This window comes from Rhynchophorus ferrugineus, unplaced genomic scaffold (assembly GCF_030347505.1).
Source record: "Rhynchophorus ferrugineus isolate W39M unplaced genomic scaffold, kcgeb_rfMv2 rfM6, whole genome shotgun sequence".
NCBI lineage: Eukaryota > Metazoa > Arthropoda > Insecta > Coleoptera > Curculionidae > Rhynchophorus > Rhynchophorus ferrugineus.
Window position 1 is genome coordinate 21,298,297 of NW_027472585.1, and position 19,070 is coordinate 21,317,366.

At 31.6% G+C, this 19,070-nt stretch overlaps 2 protein-coding genes across 4 annotated transcripts in view; both read right to left on the bottom strand.

Moving 5' to 3' along the window:
• The window catches only part of Liprin-gamma (liprin protein kazrin), a 159,014-nt gene that overhangs the window by 117,336 nt on the left and 22,608 nt on the right, over positions 1-19,070 (bottom strand). The gene's annotated exons all lie outside the window — the stretch shown is intronic.
• LOC143198639 (10 kDa heat shock protein, mitochondrial-like) lies at positions 11,770-13,627 on the bottom strand. Its single transcript, XM_076407984.1, has 3 exons — positions 12,484-13,627; positions 12,060-12,447; positions 11,770-12,007 (listed from the first exon to the last, which is right to left on the bottom strand). The coding sequence occupies exons 2-3, from the start codon at positions 12,322-12,324 to the stop codon at positions 11,829-11,831; spliced, it is 444 nt and encodes a 147-aa protein (XP_076264099.1). The 5' UTR covers positions 12,325-12,447; positions 12,484-13,627; the 3' UTR covers positions 11,770-11,828.

Below are 19,070 nucleotides of genomic sequence, written 5' to 3' on the forward strand. Positions count from 1 at the left end.
AAGCTCGTTTGAAATTCAACGCTCGGCCCAATTTGCTTAATTGTTATCATCCTTCAGTGACGTTTTCGTTAAGTTAAAGTAGCTTATAGCAGATTACTCCAGGATGCTCCATCATATCTGCAGTATTATGACACGAATAAAAGCATGCAAAAATGTTTATATGTAATCTGACTAGTTATATTTACCAGCATTGAGGAAAATCTTAATTATTAACGCAAAAAACTGTGAGATAACCTAACCTAACTGTTCTTTATTTGATTTTTGTTCGTTACTTTACATAATAGTATTGCCTTTTAGTAAAATTGAGTTTTCATATTCAGTTAAAAACTCCTAAAATTACACTTTCGACATTCATTGCTTTTGTGGTTTGATTTGAACAAACCACAGACGAGCATCAAACACTTTTTGAAACTTTAATGCTACTGCCTTATATCCCAATTTTCTGTTTAAACTTCAACAATTTAAAAGTAGCGATATCGATGTCAATGACAAAGAGTGATATAGATGACCAGAATGGGTCGAAAACAATCATATTTAACAACTCAATTATGAAAAAATGTATTCGATAAAAATCCACACGACTTGAGCTGAACTGCAATCTCAAGTGCAAAAGGTCGTAGGTTAATACATAAAGCCATTCACGTTGATATAAAACGAAATCTTCACATGATGGGATGAGCAAACTATGCTATATTAAGAGCTAACAAAGAATACAGTTTCTAAAGACGAATGAAATTATTACTGCATATATCTTCCGACACTAATTTAACTAAATAAACGACACATTGTAGCAAAAAGGCAAACAATAACGAGTAACAGACGCAAAATCATGCATCATGCAAGATCATAACAGCATTGGTCTACAGAAGAGCGATGTGCAAAAATGGATCGATAATTGTATCGCTACCAAATCAACATCATTGTTTCAATTCAGTGTGCACATTTTTCCATAAATATAGGAGAAAGTTAGAAAATATTGTTATTAATATATATTGTACTTTTTTTTCTCTATACGTGTCTTTCTAAAATGAAAAAATGATCAGAATACATGTAAGCATGCCTTTAATAAGGAAGTTTATTTCAGAAAAATATTAAACATTCGCATTAACATGGCTTAGCTTCGACTATGATTAAGATACTTCTATTATTCCTCTAAAATTCACAGTTTTTTGCTGCTTCGATTAACGAAAATTAGAATTTAGTTGTCTTGAATTTCTTGGTCGTTCGAATTCTTTGGTCTAGTTCAACATGCATTAATAAGATATTTTTATATGTTAAAGTATCCTTTTACCAAATAGCGCTACCTACAGTTTAACGTGAACTCCGAACCATCGAGTGACCAACTTAGAAATCATCCCAGAATACATCTGGTTTTACCCAGCCTGGTTACTGGCGCGAGTGGGATCATTTTTCTTGTCGGATTTTGCACTCTTGCCTAGGACAATCACAGATATTAAACAATCATAAATATAAATTTACGACCATACCCCAGCAGGATTCGAACCCCCGACTATTGCAAGAGTAGGTGGACCGTCCGGTCGCCTTTACTACTGCGCCAACCAAGCCGGCTATTAATGACATTAATCGTCGATGGTCAATAGAATATAACACAATTATCCCATTTCGTAAAGCGTTTTAATGTATTTTTTCAATAAACTACAAAAATATATAATTTTTATTATCACAAATGTGATTTTTGAAGGAGATACTATAACAAATCATTCAATATAAAGAAACACTAATCAATTTAATTCTATTAATAACCGAAGTCATAGAAAAAAGCTGGTTTTCAATTTATTCCTTTATTTCTAGAACTTTTCCTAACAATAAATATATAAACATTTTTCTTGCTGATATATATGTATGTGTATATTTTTTCTATTCACCTTTATAAATTCCCTTATAATTTAAGTAATTAAGGAGATATTCTAGTTTAGAAATTTGAAAAAATCGACTTTTTCCCTTAAAAGGATTTGTCAGAATTTAAGTTATTTTCAGAGATTATTTTGTTTTCCTTCAAACTACTTTTTTCAAACAGTTGACATGAAGTTTGGTGTTATCCTTTCAATAAATTCTTCTATCTTATCAAAGTAAAATTATAACGAATCTTGGAATTTTCATATATTTAAAAAATTCGGAAACGTCAAAGACAAACGTAAACATTTCTAGTTTTTTTAAATGGTCGTAATTTGCCGAAAGTTTCTTTGAATTAACGAATTTGTTTTATAAGAGCTGAATTGAATGATTTGAAAGAGTCCTAATCAATTGAAAAAGTATAAAATCAAATTGAATGAAACCATAATAGGCGACTACTGTTAAAAAGAGCGATGAGAACCATGGTAATTAACTATAAAAAGTCTTGAATAATCCTTAGAGAATTGCCAATACTTTATTCAACATATTTATTAAATATATCTATACAACACACAGGGTAATACAGAAATAAATTTATTTTTGTAAATGCACTAATTTCTAAATGTTATAAGAAAGAGAAATGAGTAGGTTATGAGAAGAGATATATCATAGAGTATAGATAGAGGTTTTACTTAAATAGGTGAAACCGAGGAAATAGTTTACGTGGTCCGACCAAATGAATTGGCCTACAAAGACATTTGATTGTCTCATTTCTGTATGTGCGTCCAAATGAGTCAATGGTAAAATTACATTGAAGGTAAATGCGTTTATATTATATGAAAAGTTTTTGTTACTCTTTAAGAAGTTGTTTGCAAGGTGCCATCAATTTAAAACTTAATTATTTTGAAGAGATTCATTTATTTGAAACAAATATATATTGGTTAAGATACTAGTAATTCTGGCTTAAGGCTCCTTTACCGAGATAACCTTTTCAACAAGGATGTTAATAAAATACATTAACATAAAATAATATAATAAAATTTGTAGAGTAACAAGAAGAGCTTGATTTTATAGACAAGAGATTATCATGCTTGTTTTATTATATTGTTAATAGATGCTCAAGCTGTCTATTTAACTCCTCGATTTTACCATAATAAAAGTACAACATCAATTATTATGTATATCATACATTTTAATTTTTCCTTGCTCTTTAAAGTAATACTTTCTGGTATGTTTTCTCAATTCTAATGTATATCATACGATTTAACTGTTTGAATTATCCGTTCCATAATTTTCACAATAACATTGTAAGAATAATTATAACTTGCCTCAATAAATTTTTGTGTTGAACAAGTAAATAAAATATTAACTGACACAGACTTTCAGCTTTGCTGCTCTGCTTTCAGAATGAGGGAACAAAAAGATATAAAATTTAATACATATTATTTGAATTGGTAGCATTAAAGAAATATGAAAAAGGGAAAAAAGCGTATTAGAAAATTTTGATTAAATTTGCCAGAAGATATGTTATGTTTTCAATTAGACTCCAGCCATATATATACATTTAATTATTTTATATATACATATATATATATATATATATATATATATATATATATATATATATATTCATTGTATACCTATATTTTAACTTTTATATATTATACTTTATAACATTTGTATTTATATAGAATTTTATACTAATAAGTGGTTTTGAAAAATTACATTTTGATTTTATTTGAAATATAATTGGTCAATAAAATGTAACGCCAGAGGTTAGTCGCATGATGCTATGAAATCGTGATCCAATGAAATGATGTCCAAATATAATATTTTCAAACAATTCTGAAATTATTTGTATTAAGTTAACACTCTATATATTACTCTATGAGTAGTATGTATGTGCATAACGCGGCCAATACAAGTTAAGTAACCACAAGACCATTCGACGCCTTATCCGTATCAAATTTTAATCACGATATATTATATTTAATACATTTAATTCATCGTTTTATTACTCAGCGGATTAAAAGACTTAAAGAATAGCTTTCGAACAACGGAACCTAAGGATCGCGATTCCCTGGCACTCGAAAAGCGCCGAAATAACAATATTTAAATAACTTTCTAATAATTTATTTCTTAATTTTCGGAACTCTAGGCCACCCAGTATTTTACCGTCAAACGAATCTGAAAATGCACGTTGTGTAATAACGGCGATAACATTCCAATTGATAAATTGTCGGAACTGTATAAAGTTAAAAGGATTGATTAGTATTATATTGTAAATAAATCGGTCATATATCATAGAGAACAAACAGTAAACTTTGTGTGTTGAAAATCGCCACAAAAATGTCAAATGCATATGATATAAAACGATAAACTATACAAATATTTAAAATTATTTGAATGCTAGATTAAAACGTTGGAATTAAATATCTACAGGGAACTGGTTGGGGAATAATGAACAAATTCGAAGCAAAGGTAATCAACTATAATTTTGACTGAATATACACCTTTGGTGAAGGAAGAATCTAACCGTGAGGCAATATAATATCTTAATGTATAATTCTATTGCAAAGATAATGTTATTTTAGTACTTACATGTTGCATCTATTTTAAAAGTCTAGTATTGTAAAAAAAGTCATTAATTGCAATAGTTCCATCACTTTCTACAACTTTTCTTTCTGACAGTCTTTCTGACGATTTTCATTTAATCGTTCAATCACCGATTCATTTTCGAAATGTTTCGGCATTTCGAAATGTGCTAGACTAGTCATACAGCATTCTATCTATTTTATTCTAATCCAAACAAATGTTATTAAAAAAAGTTTAATCTATGTCTTCTAAGTACACTGGTTAACGTACATAACTTATTCTACAATAGTTTCGAGCTGCAATAGTTTATATTTGACAACTCTTGCAATATCTAACCGTTAGTTTATGCAAGATGCATGAACTACATCTATTGCTCGATACTGATGATCTCTTACATAACAATGCGTCGTTTAATGTATCAAATAGACGTCAGTAGACACTTGCTATAATTGTGTCTTTCGGTTTGACAGTCTATATAGTACACTAAACCGTTCTACATTTCACCCTATATATAGCAAGACTTTTTGGTCATGAATGTTGCTCCCATGAATTTTTGCACTTATGTAGTAGCAATGCAACCCTTCCCTTTGGATCTTTCTCATCCTACGTAAACGGATGGAAGCAGTTCATTAACTGCAAAGCTGTCTGAATGTTTTTTGAAGTTTTAAACTAGATTTTCGTCCAATCAGTCTTGTAATTCATTGTCTTCGAACTTTTAGGGTGCTCCAAAAGGATCTTTGTCATTCCCATCAAAATCGCCAAATTGAACCTAACCTCACAATCCTTCTTTCAGCACATAATTTTTTAAAAGTTTGATGCACTTCAGTTGTCAGAATATTTCTTTTTTAATCAGACAACAAAAGTATTGAATGCAAAAAATGCAAAATCTTTCAGTGCTAACGGTTTTCGGTCGTCATCTTTCTAACTTTGAATACTATTAACTTTCTACTCTATAGATCCCCTTCTATGGTTTTAATCCATATGTTCCCTCAAAGCTCGTACATTGATTGTGTCATCTCAGTCCAACAACTACACTTTAATACTACATCGGAAAGAAACCTTTAAAACAATCTCTATATTCTAAATGTCAGACTTGGCAGTATCCACATCTCGGAGTTATATAAAACAATTAGCAAAATAAACATTTGGAAAAACTTGATCTTCGTTTTGATTTAATATATAATATATTCTTTCTTTAACACAGCATCTTAAGGAAACAAAAATTCTTACAGCTTAACCGATTCATATTTGCACTTTCTCGTTTTGATTATCACTTATGTTATCAATACTGTGGGCTTTCCATCATTTTCGAATGAAAAGACTTAATTAAGACTAATTGCAATGCGAACTATAACATGGAAAATGCTCGTTGGTTATTTGGTTTACCTTTGTGCAACTTCAAGCTATGTCTTATAGAAAGTATACATGTAAACAGCTACAGGGTACACAAACGTACTTGAACGTTTTCTAAATAATATATATTTGAAGTAAAGTTCTATCAAATTATATTTTATACGTGTTTGAATGCCGGGAATCCATAGACTAGGGGTATTTTCCAAAGCTTGATTTGATGAAGCTTGAAAGCTGTTCTTGGAATAAATTATGGATAGAGATCTTTGAGGTTTTTTTTGTAAAATCCGACAAGGAAAATGATCCCAGTCACGCCAGTAACGAGGTTGGATAAGGCCGGATGTCTTCTGGGATGATTTCTAAGTTGGTCACTCGAAAGTCGGTGGCCTTAATGCCGAGGTTCGTGGTTTGGAGCCCACGTTACACCCTAGGTCCAGTCCAGATAAACCCCTAGTTGGCAAAAGTAGACTTAAATATAGAAAAAAATCAACTAAACGTCTTAAAATAAACATGTTATAGTAGTATCTTCGCATTGTGCCTAAAATATTTGCCGCTGTTTAACCATATCTTTCCGTATTTTTCTCTAACGTCCACATCGATCGTTTTCGACGTGTCTGCGAGAAAATAAAAATGGAAAAAGTAATCTTGGCTGGTGACTGGGGTGGAAATTTCAATTTCGTTAAAAGCACTCGTTCCTAATAGTCGACGTGAAATCGCCGATCGAATTGCTACCGTCACAGCTAGAGCAACTCCCCCTCTTCGCCCCCCATTCCACCCTTTTAATCGCCGACGGCGATCGCTTCCCGATTACCGTCCCATGTCGCGAGAACGAGCCAATCTAACTTTAATAATTAGATCTGTTAATAGGTCGCTCCTGATATGACGTAAGATGCTAAAGGGTTTTGTGATTGAATTTTAACTGATTGATAACGCAGGGCGGCAAAAAATGTTATAAAAAACATTTAAAATCTTAAATCGTATCTATGCTTGGTGTGCTACAACCGTATCTAACATTTTTTGTCATCCACGGTCCGCTCATAATGTGGCATGGATTATAACAGGTTAATTGAAAAGTCCCCGGCCTACCATAGTAAAACACATTTTTATAGCAAAATTAGCTTTTTAACATAATTCCCTTCAAGGGTGATACATTGTAGTACGATTTCCCTTTGCTTCAAAATAGGCTTCAGTTTCGGCGATCACCTCTTCATTCCACGAAAATTTCTTCCCAGCGAGCATTCTATTAGATCTGAGAACAGGAAATAGTCGCTGGCGGCCAGATCTAGAGAATACGGTGGATGAGGAAGCAATTCGAAAAGCAATTCATAAACTTTTGCCATCATTTTCACTGACTTGTGACACGGTGCATTGTCTTGGTGAAGTGATTTCGTCCCTCAAACAGTCTAGTAATGCTATGTAATCGCTGTTGATGGTTCATCCTTTTTCAAGGTTGTCAATGAAAATTATTCTATGTGCATCCTAAAATACGGACGCCATAACCTTGCCAGCCGACTGTTGCGTTTTCCTACGTTTTGGAGCGGTTTCATCGTGTACTTGGATGACTATCGATTGGACTTCGGACTGAAATGATGGAGCCATGTTTCATCCATTGTCACATATCGACGCAAAAACTCGGGTTTATTACGCTTATCATCTTCAAACACTGCTCCAAATCATCAACTCGTTGTTGTTTTTGGCCAAAAGTGAGTTTGCGCGGCACCCACTTTGCACAGAGCTTTCTCATACCCAAATATCCGTGAATTATATGATATACACAGTCAGTTGATATATTTAGATAGTCTGCTATTTTATTCAATTTCAATTTTCGGTCATTCAAAATAATTTTGTAGATTTTTTAAATGTTTACGTCGGTAACAACCTCTTTTTTTAGCGTTTACCATCTTCGGTTTACCACGTCTAAATGTAGCATACCAACCCTTGATGGTTAATTATCCTGAGGTAGTGTCCGAAAACTCGTCATCAAACCAAGTTTTTGCTTCAACTGTATTTTTTCCTTCAAAAAGCAATATTTTATTAACACGCGAAATTCCTTTTTATCCATTGTTTTCACAATAACAAGACTTGTTTCACTCAAAATGCTATAACTTACAAACTAATGAGCCGACAATGCTAATGAGCTGTCAAATTTGAGCAAACGCATCTTTTGAGGGTGAGGGCTAACTAAAAAATATGTGGATTTAATTCTGGTTGCGCCATCTATGTGTTAGGCCGGGAACTTTTCAATTGACCTGTTCATGAATGTAGTTCATAGGCTATATTGTTGCCGTGATTCATATATATTCTTAAATACGATATTATTATAATATATTTTAATAACACAGTTTAACGTATTGTTTCATTGTAATATCTGATTCATATTATTTATCCGTCCGATTTAAAAAAAAAAACTTATGTAATATTGTATTTCTTTCCACGATTTTTCGAATTTGGTGTAAAACTATTTCGATATTTAAGTTAGATTTTCAAAATCGATTTAGAAAAGTGTATATATGTTATTTAATTTAAAAAAATCAATGAAATCGGTCTATTTTCTAATAGACCGTCAGTGTCGCTTTGTATCACCGTTTCACCAGTCGTATCTTCTTCCCATAAAATAAAATAGTTTTTCAAGCAAATGAATAGTTTTTTTAGTTTAATACCCTTTCACAAAATTTAACTTATATATAGAGTGTTGGTGTGATTAACCCGCGATTTCGGTTCACCAAATAATATACTATGTTTTGAACAGTTTATGGACTTTATTCACTTATTTTAATTTCTACACACTGCACACGTTACCTTAAACGTTTACATTCTTGTCCTTTCTTACAATGCTTACTTCCTAGCCGCTTATATACTAACTTAACCTAACTTTTTACAACTGTCAAACACTACAACTATTTACATCGAGGACAACTATCTTACCCATCGAAGAAAGAACTATTGCCGATCGACGTGTAAATCATATATAATTAAATGCGTCTTTACATATAAAGACGCAACATAGAGTAAAAATTATATTCTTAGACCGACACGAAAAATCGCCCAGTAAATGAACCCATTAATAAATACAGTTACACTGAGTGAAACAAACAACAGTAAAATTATTGTTATGAATGAGACCTTTTTTTCGTACTGCATATCACAGATAATTAATTACTGTTCCGCATTTGACTGGTGAGCAAAAATATGTGAGGTCAAATATGTCGCTGGATGACAAATAAAATAATGATTGCCACAGTCATTGTTACGTTTTTTCTGCGTCGTTGTTGTTATTTGTTGTTGGCTGGTGTTTTGTTCTTTTTCAGGCCTGACGAATCCGTTTGGAGTGGACAATGGCGTTTAATTTGCATCAAAACTGTGTTATGGCAATTTCACTTGTTCGCTGTTAATTGGCGTTACGGCGGAAACAATACGTCGTACAATCAAAGGTACTCTGACGTGGACGGGGGGCATATTTGTACGGTTTCTCATTGAAACGAAGACCGTTGTTTTATTTAAATTCGTACATAGTAGCTGTTCCCATAGCGTTACTTCATTTGCAACACTTTATGTGTGTTAAATAACGTTAAATAAAATCGAATTTTTTGAATAAAACTGTTCTCATTACCACTTCCAACTACATTATATAATTTTGCAATATAAATTACAATTGAAAACGAATAAATGATTTTTTATTACATATTATTTTGGATAAGAACATCAATATGTATTTCCCAAAATTGAAATAAAATTAGAGTACTAAAGGTGAAGTGAAGGGTACTTGGAGGGTTAAAACGAAATCTTATATAACTTCTGCCGCAGATCTATTTGAGATCGAGGCCACTGTGCAGTTTTCTTCGTTGGTTACGTAACGACAAGCTTTGATAACTGAGCGAAGAACTTTTCGACAGCGTTGGAATACTATTCGATTTAATGTCTTAGTTTAACCTCATATATGTGCCCCATAAGTCTTAGACGTGTAAATTATAAACTGATCCAGTTGATCCAGAAAATCCAATTTCTTAAAATATAGTTTTTACATGCTGAATCCATGATCTTCTAATATTATGTCTAATAAATCATATTTAATGTCACCCTCTTTTTTATAGATTTCTAATTTGTTATTTAAAATGTTACCCAAAAAGATCTTCCAAAGTGTTTTCCGAAGTTACACTGGCTTTGTGACTGAACTGATATATGTAATACATATATAATTTAGGTGTTACTATTATTAAAATGGTCTAGTTTATATATTAGGAATAGCTAACTAACCATATCTGAGTTAAACTATTATCTAAGTTCGGGCACTCAAAGATATTTGTCAAACATTTATTGACTTTTTTTGATACTACTTTTTTTGACTCAATCACTATAATATCTAAAATCCCACTTAAACAAATTATATAAAATTTAGTGAAATTTTTAAAAAGGGGTTATGCCTGGATATTAAGAAATACGGGCTTTGGAAAAAATACTATTTAGAAAGGGAAAAAACATCAATAAAGATCCTGTAGAAAAACTGATTGAAATTATATTATTTTTGTCCTATAGTTTCGGGAAAAATCCTAAATTTTAGGAATCAGAATTGCCACCTTTACCCAAAATCTACTTTACTATGTGTTATACTTCACTATATCTTGTTATAAATGCATAAATATTATTTTAAAATGTCAAAATCCAACAATATATTTAAAACATAAATATAACTACTATTAGAAGTATGTTTTACTATTGCAAGAAATTCATCAACATCAGTATTAATGGCAGGAATTTTGAAGTTTTTCTTGAAAATCAACTATTTAAAGTCATAGAGTTCTATTAGAAAATTACTGTAAACATGTGTGAATAAAACAGAAACGTGTGAATATGGTATTCAATATATTAAAAGAGATTTTGACAGCAGACCAATCGAAAGGCATTCATGGCAAATATGTTGTCAATAGAAAAACATGTGTTAGTAATCATTGAAATAAATATAGTGTTTATACATCGTCTTGCTGATCCCACCATATGCAAAGCAAGACCGTATAGCCACGAATATTCCATTTCTAAATGGTCACCCCTTTGGATCTTTCCTATCGATATAAAAATATCTGGAAACAGTTGTTTAATCAAATGGTTAGCTATGTTTTCGTCCAAGTTTTCGAACTCATTTTCTTTAACCTTTTTGATCATCCTAGTCGATCTTTGTCATGAAAACCAAAATCACTCCCTTTAAATCATTGAAATAAAATCCGGCAGTTGGTATATGTGGGAGTAGCATTATCAAAAGTTTATAAAAATGCTTGATGGACTTAAATAAATTCAAATCAAGTAACAAAAGTAATAAATATCATAGATGCAATGAAATGTTCTCTGTAATCAGCGTACGCTGAATCATCCAATAATAGTAAATGCAAACTACTTTATTTATGCAAAAAAAGGAGTCAAAATCATCGATTTTATTCGGATTTTCATCAATTATTTACACTGGTGCGTCGATCAAAATACATGCAAGTACCTAATATCTAAACGCATGTACTTGTACTTCCTAGGGCCAGGTCCTGAACAACTTTTATTGGAATAACTTCTGGCAGAACATCTCCATAACGCCATTCCTTAAATAGATAATTTAGATTTTTATATTATAATTGGAATTATTTTTTTCCCTTTTTGATTAAAATATTTTACCTTACAATTTTGCGCAAGATACTTACACGCATTATTACTATATGTAATAATATCATTATTATTATTAATAGTATTAGTTAATAATCAAAGGTGAATCCAATATGCACTAATCTACTCTCATTGGTCCTTATTTTCCATGTTTTGTGTTATATTTCTCTTGGTTTTTCTTCGTTAATGTTTCCAATAACAAGTCATAAATAAATGTAGCCATAATGATATAATGGTAATAAATGTAGCCATAACTTTATATCAGTTTTCGTAAGTTCAAGTGCACTGATATTGAATGTAAATACATTAATTTTAGTAAATGTAAAATCCTTTACTAAACGATAATCTTTAATGATTATTTAAAACAATTTACAGGGCAAAAAAACCTCTTATTCAAATTTAGCCAATATTTCCGATTCTCTGAACATAAAGTACGTTTCGCTTTCATCCAACTGAACTTTTGTGCCCGAATAATCGGGCAATAGGACTTCATCTCCCGGTTTAACGCACATCGGCAGCTGCTCCCCCCTCTCGGTCCTCGTACCGGGACCAACAGCAATAACAGTAGCTAAAAAACAACGTCCAATATAGTTTTGGGCTATTTTTTGTTATGCCTGTACCTCTGAGAATCTTGGTTTTAGAATTGTCAGGCAACACTATTCCCCCTTTGGACTCTTTCGGTGGATCGGCCCTTTTAACCAAAATCCTATTAAACAGCGGGATCAGTTTCTTGACCGTTTCCACTGATTTTGGGATGGCAGCGGCTTGGCTGGACATTTTTATCACAGGAATTATCGCAAATCGTGAATTTTTTTGACGGAAGTTGACTGATACACAACAATTCGTCACTAAGGTTACAATTAATCTAAATAATACAACAACCATTCGATATGTATATATGATATGACATCTTTTTAAAAAAAATATGTTGATGATTAATTTAATTTAACTTAACAAGGTCACTTAACTATTCACTAGAATAGAGTGACTTACTTTACTTTATATTACCTATCTAGTTTCCATCTTTCCTTCTGCCTTCTGCACGTTTTCTGCTTTTGACGTCATTTTTTCTAAGCGCATAAAATAGAGGCAAATCTAGGTCTAAAATTATAGTAAAACCAAATTATATAGATGTACTATATACTCACATAAATGTTTAAAAGTTGTTTTAAAAATTAAAAAGTTGATTAGTTGTTTAATTTATATATTATTTGCCTTTTTTTTAATTATTTGGATATTATTTGACGTTTCCGTGGAGCTTTACTGTAGAAAATTTGTTTCAAAAACATTATTATTTCTTTATTAATTTAGCAAAGGCGTTTAAAATTTTATGGCGCAATACCAACACCTGTTATCATGTAACACCACAATGTCATGTGCCGCGTAGCAGACTCTAAGAACAAATCAAACGCTTTAACAACGAAATATTTAATACCTATAATAGAATTTTAAGCTAACCAATAAAATCTGATTAGAGAACAGCAAATCATAAGATCGAATACAGAACCTAACTGTAAGTACATTTTTCTCTTATGAATTACGATTACCGAAAATAAACCGCTACCTAAAATATAATGTTGTGAGTTTATGAATCGGTCAATATGCTCTACCATAAAGATTTTTATAGATGAATTACAAATAATAGGAATATGACTAACAAATTTGCCACCTTCATATACAGTCGATGTCATATTTATAAAATAATTTGTAATCAACATCAAAGCTCAAGACAATTCTTTAAAAACTATTCTTTTCGTGTTTTTCATATAGTCATATAGATTTCGAACTCTATCTACACTATATTTCGATTATATGATCGATGTGACAGATTACCTTTTGTAACATACTAAAAATGGTAATCGAACAGGACAAGGTTCAGGTTATACGGTGGATGCAATAAAACTTCCTCGTCAATTTGTTTCAATTATACCGAGCGTTGATGATGATTGATACCTTATCATGGTTTATGATAACACCTTTCCTATTGATCTATTAGCCAGATGTGAGTAGCTCATGATAAACAATTCTATAACATAATCATGGTGTCAATGAGGGCTTTGAAACTGTTTTTGAAGCTTATCCTGGTTTCTCCAGGCATTTTCGTGCACTATTGCCATATATTGCCACTTCTCATCAGCAGCGTGTCATGAATGAATATTATATACATTGTTATTGAATACATAGTTATATATTTTTGAACCAAACAAAATCCAGCGACGATTTTTTAACTGGCAATCACTTAAGCACCCCTGAGCATAAGCATAAACATTTAATTTAATACATTTTAAAACATTTTTGGATTTTCGGCACTAAAAAAGTAAAATACGATGAAAATTAGGGACTATCCATTTTCAAAGCTTAATAGCTAATAAGTAGTAATAACTTAATAAGTAGACGGATAAACTTTTTCCAAAATATTCTCTGAAATGTTATCTATACACATTTTACAAATGCACCAGTACCTGGTCCTGGTCACACTTATTTTTACTTTTTGATTGAGCCAAATTGGGCCGCAGCAACACAAATTATAGCTAGGTTAAAGATTGATTAAAGATCAAAGCTTTAAATTAATTGTCATTAACAAATAATATTATAATAAAAGAAACATCTCTCAAACAAGAATAATCAATATCTAACATAAAACCAAGACGAGTCCAATAACAAGTAATTTCATTTATATCGTTACCGTTCCAAGCTAGTGTCGCTTGAATTAGTTCCCATACTAACGAAATTAAGTGGTCATTTATTAAATGTACTAAGCGGCATTCTGAAAGCCAAATTAAATCAGAACGAGTGCGAGAGAAACAGATGAAAAAAAAAGTAATTTCATTTGAGCACACGCATCATTCAATGCATACATTATTCGGAACGGTCAATATATTATAATAGAATAATATCAACCAGTTAAAATCAATCTAGTCCATTTTTATTCTACACGATATCAGATTCAGTTATTGGGTGATCAATAAAAATATTATTTGATATGATAAATGTTACTTTTTCAGAGTGGTGCCTTTTATTTTACTGTGTCACAATTTGAAAATAATTAAACTAACATCCTCTACGTGTTTCAGCTATTGAAATTTAATCATTAATATCAGAGATTAATATTCATTATTTTCTCACTGCAATACGCAATGATTTAATAAAATTAGTACAACATCAATATTATTTTCCTTTGTTGTCAACCATCCTTCTTTCAATGCATGTGCTAATCTCTTCGAGACAATTATTTATTAAATCTGCAACTTCTTATCATTCTTCAATCTTTCACAAGCCATACAAATATCCTCCGGCTATTGGAAATTTCGTAATCAGCTCCTAATTCATGACCACTTCCACCGGTTTTAGCTGAACAATCTGACATTCAGCAATTCTTATTAATTTGCAAAACCCACTATGTAGGTACAAGAAAAAAATTGATTAAAATGATAATAATACAACAGAAACTAATAAGATATCATGTACTATAAAACTGCTATATAAGTGTTACAAAAGAGTTAAGTTGATTGTATGTATTTTAAATTAACACAAATATGTTAGGTTTTGGGTCATATAGTCGAAACATTCCTCTGGGTAGTTCTTATTTATTTTTGATTCTTTTTAAATCCATTTATCTATTTAAAAAATCAACATTTAATTCAGTTAATTTATCAAATTTAAACAAAATAAAATTAACCAATCAAATTGACTACGTTTGGTTCTAAAATCTAGTATCATACAGTATATCACTGTTACGTTGTTCCTGTCAATAGTGATTATTTGTTTAAAACTGTGTTTGTGCCCAAACACTAGAACAATAATGACAACTCTGTGTGTGGTGACACGTTTTTGTAAACGCTTAACGTGTTTAATGTAATACATTATTTTACTTATTTTAAGTGCCTATTTTGAATTCTAATGTATATCGACAACATGGAGTCCGTCAGAATAATAATACATCGATATAAACTTCAATCAAATTGTTCATTAATGTAGCAATGAAGAAAAATGTCTAAGTTGGTAGCTAAATCTTGCAAGACGCTTTCACAGCACTAAAAACTGTATTATTGTTCCAGTTACCAAATGACATATAACATTATGTTCAATATCATGCCGATGGCATAAATTTCTTATTTCTTCAATTATATACTAAAGGGCTATATATACGCGTTTAATAAAGATAAAATAGTTGTTTTGCAGAAATTTTAATTCTATATTGGATCTTCATTTTAAGACATCGGCAATTTTCATGCAAAAAGACTCTTCCTACATCAACAGGTCGATTCTTGGAAAATTGGCCAGCTAATAAATAAAGCTTCTTTTGCGTAGTTTTGATAGGACAAAACTAAATGTATAAGTACAACATTTTAGAAAAATTTTGTATTAAAACATTGTCCTTAGAAAATCTTGATGATTTAATAAAAGATTTGAACTTACCAATGAGTAAGGCAAAGTTGGTTTTTGTTTTTCTTTCAAAGCAATGACATTTAGTTTCTTAGTAATGTCAAAGTATCAGATGAATAAGATGGCTTGATACATTCGCTACGTCCTTTATCAATAAAGATGCATTTTGTTATGTAACAACAAGAGATTTGTTTAAAGTAATAGGGATGCCGTGTGTTTCTAGTGAGTGACGTTTAACAGCTCCAGAAAATTCTTGAAAGTATAATATTATTATATAATATTATATAATATATAATAAAAAGTATTATATAATTATATATTGAAAGTTTTATAATACAGGGTGGGGCAAAAGTCCCGCTACGATTGACGCAATTTCCACTGAGTAGCAGTAGTAAAACCATTATTTTCAATAAATATTGTCACTATTTCTGCTCGTTCTTGTGGCGTATATTTATTAATAATAAAATTTGCACATCTACACTACAAAATGGTTAAAGGAATACTGAGCTAAACTTCATATAACCAACATGGCGCGCAATCAAAATGGTAGCGGGACTTTTGCTCCATCTTATATAACAGAAATAAATCAATGTGTTCCAATTACTCATTCTGGTACCAGTTCATTGAAAGTTTTAAAATAGTATAAATTATAATAAAACTACTGGGTGGATATACAACAAAAAGTTCATTTTACTTACATTTGTTAGATAGTTAGATAGAACGTATGTTCAACACCATGTTTAATGAGAGCGGCCACTAAGAACTCAATATTGTACTGATAGACAAATTGTTAAATATACACATATCACTTTTTTACATCTTATATTAAATACGCTTAGTATAATCTTACAAATTAATTTATTAAGGATATTCTATAGTACTTGGTATAAATACACAAATCAGTATATTAAAAAATTAAATTACATTACATAAATGAAAGTTAAAAGTAACACTTATACATTGTACAAATTTATGTGGTTTGGTTCGCTTCTCTCTTGATCTATAATTTTCCTATAGCCCTAAGCAAAGATACCGTTTTTGTCCTAATGAGTGTTGTGGTCAGAAAATATTCCAAGTACTATTTCTCTTATTGTTACTATTCTGGGCAACTCCAGTTGAAATAAGTTTAAATATTGAGAATGCTTCTCGATACGAAGCTACATCTTCAAAAAACATACGACTGGAGCAATTAACAATATTTTCTCGGTAAAAATTTACTTATCTCGTCTATCTATCCAAAATATTCAGGTGTTCTGCAGGACAGTATTCTTGATCCATTGTTATATCTATTGTATACAACTAACCTACCGACCTCAAAAAACACTATTGTTGCAACATATGTTGACGATACAGCGATTTTATCATCACAATATCAGCCCCAAGAAACCTCCAACTTCATCTTAACAAAGTCGAATTGTGGTTGAAAAATGGCGTATCAGAGCAAATGAGACAAAATCTACCTATAACATTCACCCTTTATAGAAGAACTTATCCCTCAGTATATCAAAACAAATAAGTATAAACTCTCGCAAGCAAACAACATTAAATATCTGGAAATGCATTTTGATCGACGTTTAACATGGAAATAACATATAGTGACAAAACGCAAGCAGCTTGGGCTCAAACCAAATGAAACGTATTAGTATGTATGTATCTAAATTATCCTTAGATAACAAGGTTTTGTTGTATAAGTCAATACTTGAACCCATTTGGACCTATGGTATTAAACTATGGAGTAATACTAGCAAATCTAACATAGATATCCTCCATCCAGAAGTTCCAGAATAAAATATTGCAAGTCGTCGTCGATGCCGATATTACGTCTTCAACAAACTGATTCAGCGCAATATCCCCTTAGAACCCATACCGAGTGTGATTCGAAGTGTTAATGCAAAGTACTCTGAAAGACTGTTAGTGCATCCCAATGCACTCGCCATGATATGTGCTCGCATGTGCGCGATGATACTGAAGATGATACAAACTAATTAACAGACACATAGAGTGATATATAATAATCTCTAGAATAAGTTAGAATAGTGTATAGAATAACATAATAAGACATTTTGTCTTAAATAGTCTCCTCACATGACGTTAGCCCTGCGTAGAAGGATTTGTCCTCCAGTAAGACTTAATAATTATGAACTCCCGCTAGCAGATAATGTTAAACATCTGGGAATGCATCTGGATCGATACTTAACTTGGAAAAAACATGTACTTATAAAGCATAAATAACTTGAACTTAAATTGAACCAGATGTATTGATTCATAGGGTGTAAATCCAAATTATCTTTGTATAATTAAATATTTCTATATAAGTCGATTCCTAGGCCCATATGGAGGTCTATCGAACTATGGGGCACTATTGGCAAATTCAATAAAAAGTGCTACGTAACATTATTGATGCACCATAGTATACCGGTAACAACCTTATTCAACTGTAAAGTACTCTGAAAGAATGTCAGTGCAACAATTAAATGTGTGCGATGTCAGTCAATAGCGTAAGTTAAAACTTTTACTAGAAAGCATAGAATAGTAATTAATTAAGTATAATAATAATTTATAAGTTTGGACGGAATATCACTTATTCAAGTGATCTTCTACATGCCATTGTATTATAACATGTAAATTAACATAAATCCCATCAGATACTTATGACCCATTGGGCAGATTGTAGAATACTAAAAGAATAATAATAAAAAAGGTCACTATCAATGTTTCGAAACTTAATATCCTCTTATTACAGTCGAAATTCGCATTGACCTTTATTATTACTATTACATAAATCACAAATTCAGTGGTTCTTTGTTACTGTCGTCAGGCCAATTCTTTCTATCAATAACGACGTCCTTTCCGGGCTGTTAAAACGATATTACAGCAAGAAATTTTCAAAATTCCTTCACGTCCCCGAAACGAAATGAATTTCAACCCCTCTACTATCACGCCATCCCCCCCCCCCCTTCCCTTCGTATACCGAAACAGATCCGACCGTAACGAATGGGGAGCAGTCGCCAGCAATACTACCTCGGCGGTTTCCGTGGCCTGACGAAATTAAATTTCGCTACAAAACACACCGAATCCTTAACGAGACGCCATCGCAAACTCTTGCGTGCTCCGAGCCTGATTTAGGAGATTCGAACTTCTTTCCGGGCAGCTCTCCTCTTAGATAACCACTACGGGAATGCCCTTTAATTGAGTCGAAGTAAATTGCAACGATGCGGTGGTTGGGTTTCGTTTTGCTTCAATGT